Source organism: Buceros rhinoceros, unplaced genomic scaffold, assembly GCF_000710305.1.
Source record: "Buceros rhinoceros silvestris isolate BGI_N320 unplaced genomic scaffold, ASM71030v1 scaffold28203, whole genome shotgun sequence".
NCBI classification, from domain to species: Eukaryota; Metazoa; Chordata; class Aves; order Bucerotiformes; family Bucerotidae; genus Buceros; species Buceros rhinoceros.
The window spans coordinates 12,837-16,158 of record NW_010404663.1 but is presented as its reverse complement, the minus strand read 5'-3'; the positions used below and the strand labels follow the sequence as shown (position 1 = coordinate 16,158).

Here is a 3,322-nt window from a genome sequence, read left to right as displayed (position 1 = left end):
AGGTCTTGTCATAGGCTTGTTTTTCATAAAATCCTTTTGAGATGTGACAGCCATTGAATTTGCCCCACTTTGCCAACACCTTATTTGTGTATGGAAGACTATACTTCACTTGGGTCTCACAATGATCTGCCACTACCACAGGTTCATAAATTAGGGAAGTTGGTAGCAAGCCTCCCTTCCTTGAAGGGCCATCCAGGAGACCAGTTGATCACTGCTAAGCAAGCATTTCAGCTCAGCTGTAGCAGCTTAGAGATCTGCTCAGTTCCTAAGGCTGCTCTTCTAGGCCTTTCAGATGGATGAAGGAGAACTGTTTGAATTTGTAGCAGTTTGTTAAGCCTTGCCTGTATTATACAAGATGTGTATGAGCAATCTCACCTCAGGCTATGTATCTGCATTAGGTCTCTGTTTTATGCCTTTTAAATGAGGTTGTCAACCTCCTGCCTAACTGCTGATGTGATCTTGGGAAATTTTTAGCAGGCCTGACAAAGACTTAATATCCTATCCTGCTGGGTAAGCAGAGCATCTTAGTGAAATTCTGTTTGCTGAATCTCCTCAGGTGACTGTGGCCAACTTAGACATTCCTTTTGCTATGTTTGCTTCCAAGAATGTTGATCTGGAAGATAACGACCCCATGGTAAGCCTCTTCCAGAGATATAACATAGGCCTTCTTAGCATCCCTTATGTGACATCCATGCTGTTCCCTTCCTTGAATACACTTTGTTTTTTGAGCAAAGAACTAGTTACTCAGATTTGTTTGATTTCAAGAAATCTCCCATGTTGAGTCTTGGGCTCTGTAAACATGCAAATAACAGCATGTGTTTATTGTCCAACATCCTAACTGCCCCCACACTGTTAAAATATAGACAGATACAGTCATGAGATCAGTACTCACCATCTTTGATTTCTTGGGCAGGTTAATCCTCCTGACTCCCCAGAAAATGAATCTCCTTTACAAGGCAGCTTACACTCGGAGGGCTCCAGTGGCAGCAGTACAGGGAACACCCATGACGACTTTGTTATGATTGACTTTGTAAGTGCCCTCATCAGTGCTCTCATGTAACACCTGCATCTTAGATGGGCTTCAGGTGCTGGTACAATGGCAAATGATGTAAGAGTAGTTTTCAGTGGGGGTGGAAAAGACCAATGATTCACCGGTCCAAACTCGAGTTTGGCAAAGACACTGATACTCAGAACCAACAGCTACAGATTCAATACTTTCAGTTCCTAATAACATCTGGACTTGGCGTCCTTGCTCTAGTACCTAAATGAGCCAAATTCCAATGAAATCCTCTCTTCCAAGTGCTCAGGCAAGCACAGATCTTGGCTGTTCTTCAGTTATTTAATCTGCATTATTGCAGCAACAGTTGTAATGCCAAAATGTTTACTGATAGCAGGTAATGCTTTTACTTGAGTTTATGGCAAAAGGAAAGCCGGTGTCACTTGAATGGGAATTAACAGCAGTATCTTTGATTCTAGAAAACAGCATTTTCAAAAGATGACATTCTTCCAATGGACCTGGGGACATTTTACCGTGAGTTTCAGAACCCCCCTCAACTCAGCAGCCTCTCCATTGATATTGGAGCACAGTCCATGGCAGAGGATTTGGTATGGAGCCCTGAAATTTCTGTCTGTGGGAATCATGTACTTTATAATGTTCTACCTATTCCTAGTTTGAAAAAAGTTCTATCTTCATAGAATCTTAGAATAGTTTGGGTTGGAAAGGACATTCAAAGGTCATCTAGTCCAACCCCTCTGCAGTGAGCAGGGACATCACTAACTAGATCAGGTTGCCCAGAGCCCTGTCCAACCCAACTTTGAATGTTTCCAGGGATGGGGCATCTACCACCTCTCTGGGAAACCTGTTCATGTTTCACCGTCCTCACTGTAAACAATTTCTTCCTTATGTCGTCTGAATCTCCCCTCTTTTAGTTTATAACTTGTTCCTCTTGTTCTGTCACAATGGGCCCTACTATAAAAAGTCTGTCCCCATCTTTCTTATAGGCACCCTTTAAGTATTGAAATGCTGCAGTAAGGTCCCCCTGGAGCCTTCTCTTCTCCAGGCTGAACAATGCCACATCTCTCAGCCTTTCTTCATAGCAGAGGTGCTCCAGCCCTCTGATAATTTTTGTGGCCCTCCTCTGGACCTGCTCCAACAGGTCCGTGAAGGTGTGTCCCTCACTAATATGTTCCAGACAAATGCAAATTTGTTTGTGGCATGCCTGAGCCTCTGAAACTGGTATGTTTATTTTCAAGCTGAAGGCTGCTGCCGCATGCCTGCTGTGGCTGTCATTGAAACCCCTAAAATTAATCCTACCTCTGGTCTCAAACTTAGTGGCAAACTAGGCCTGATCTTGCAGCCTGAGCAAAGGTAAAATCCTGGTATGGCTGGTCAAAGTCATGTGTGGGTGAGCATTGCATTGGGCCCACAGGCAGTGTGGGGGAGAATTAATACCAAAGGTTAAGAGCTGCAAGTGACTTGACGAATGCAGTGACATGAGCAGGTTGTTACGCTGCAGCTGGTGGGAATTGTACCAGGCAAGGCCTCAGGGCATCTCCTGTTCCTACAGAACAGACATGCTCTGGGCAGGCTACCCATCTCAGGGTTGCTTTCTGGATGCTGCCAGAGGACTCCTGGTTTTGTGCACGTGGGAAAGGGAACCCAGAGCAGTGAAGAGGGGTTGTATGACTCGAAACAGAATTTTTACCTCAGTGTGTGTTTAAAGCTTCCTTTTATCTGCTGTGAATGAGTCCTGATCTGCACCCTTCTACCCTTCCAGGACTCATTACCAGAGAAGCTGGCAGTTCACGAGAAAAATGTCAAAGAGTTTGATGCTTTTGTAGAAACCTTGCAGTGAAGCTGTTTTCCAGTTTTGCTGCAGCAGTTCTTCGTCCTCAAGGCATCCTGGAGAAAAACATTGACAAATATCTCTATCATCCCTGCCGTGTTTTGTCTCACTTTGGCTAGTCCCTTCCATCAAGTGAGCTTTCTTTTATTGCTCTCTTCAGCAGTAGATACAGCTCACCTGCTGACTTTCCCGAGCTACACCACTGCAAAGTTCTGGACAGCATTTCCTGCTCACAATTTTGAATTTAAGACTTCAGTAGGGACACAGGAAATAAAACTCCAATGTATGAAACTTACTTTATTTCCAATTTCTGTTTTGTGTGGAGGAACTTTGTGAAAAGTCACCATGTGCTTCCTCCAACGGTCCTATGGTGTAATTTCCCTAGGTATAGCTTCTTGCTAACAGACTTCTCCCTATAATCTCCAATCCTGTTAAACATAGAAAACTTTGGCTTGTTTCCAGCATCTGTGGGTTCA

The 3,322-nt window shown here is 44.1% G+C and overlaps 1 protein-coding gene across 3 annotated transcripts in view; it reads left to right on the top strand.

The window, feature by feature from the left end:
• The window catches only part of ATG13 (autophagy related 13), a 14,619-nt gene extending 11,447 nt beyond the window's left edge, over window positions 1–3,172 (top strand). For all 3 annotated transcript variants that reach the window (XM_010133467.1, XM_010133466.1, XM_010133465.1), the window contains 4 exons: window positions 557–634; window positions 914–1,030; window positions 1,477–1,605; window positions 2,778–3,172. In XM_010133467.1, the coding sequence (XP_010131769.1) occupies window positions 557–634; window positions 914–1,030; window positions 1,477–1,605; window positions 2,778–2,855 (402 nt within the window). In that variant the 3' untranslated portion in view covers window positions 2,856–3,172. The remainder of the gene's footprint in view (window positions 1–556; window positions 635–913; window positions 1,031–1,476; window positions 1,606–2,777) is intronic.
• The last annotated feature ends 150 nt before the right edge of the window (window positions 3,173–3,322 follow it).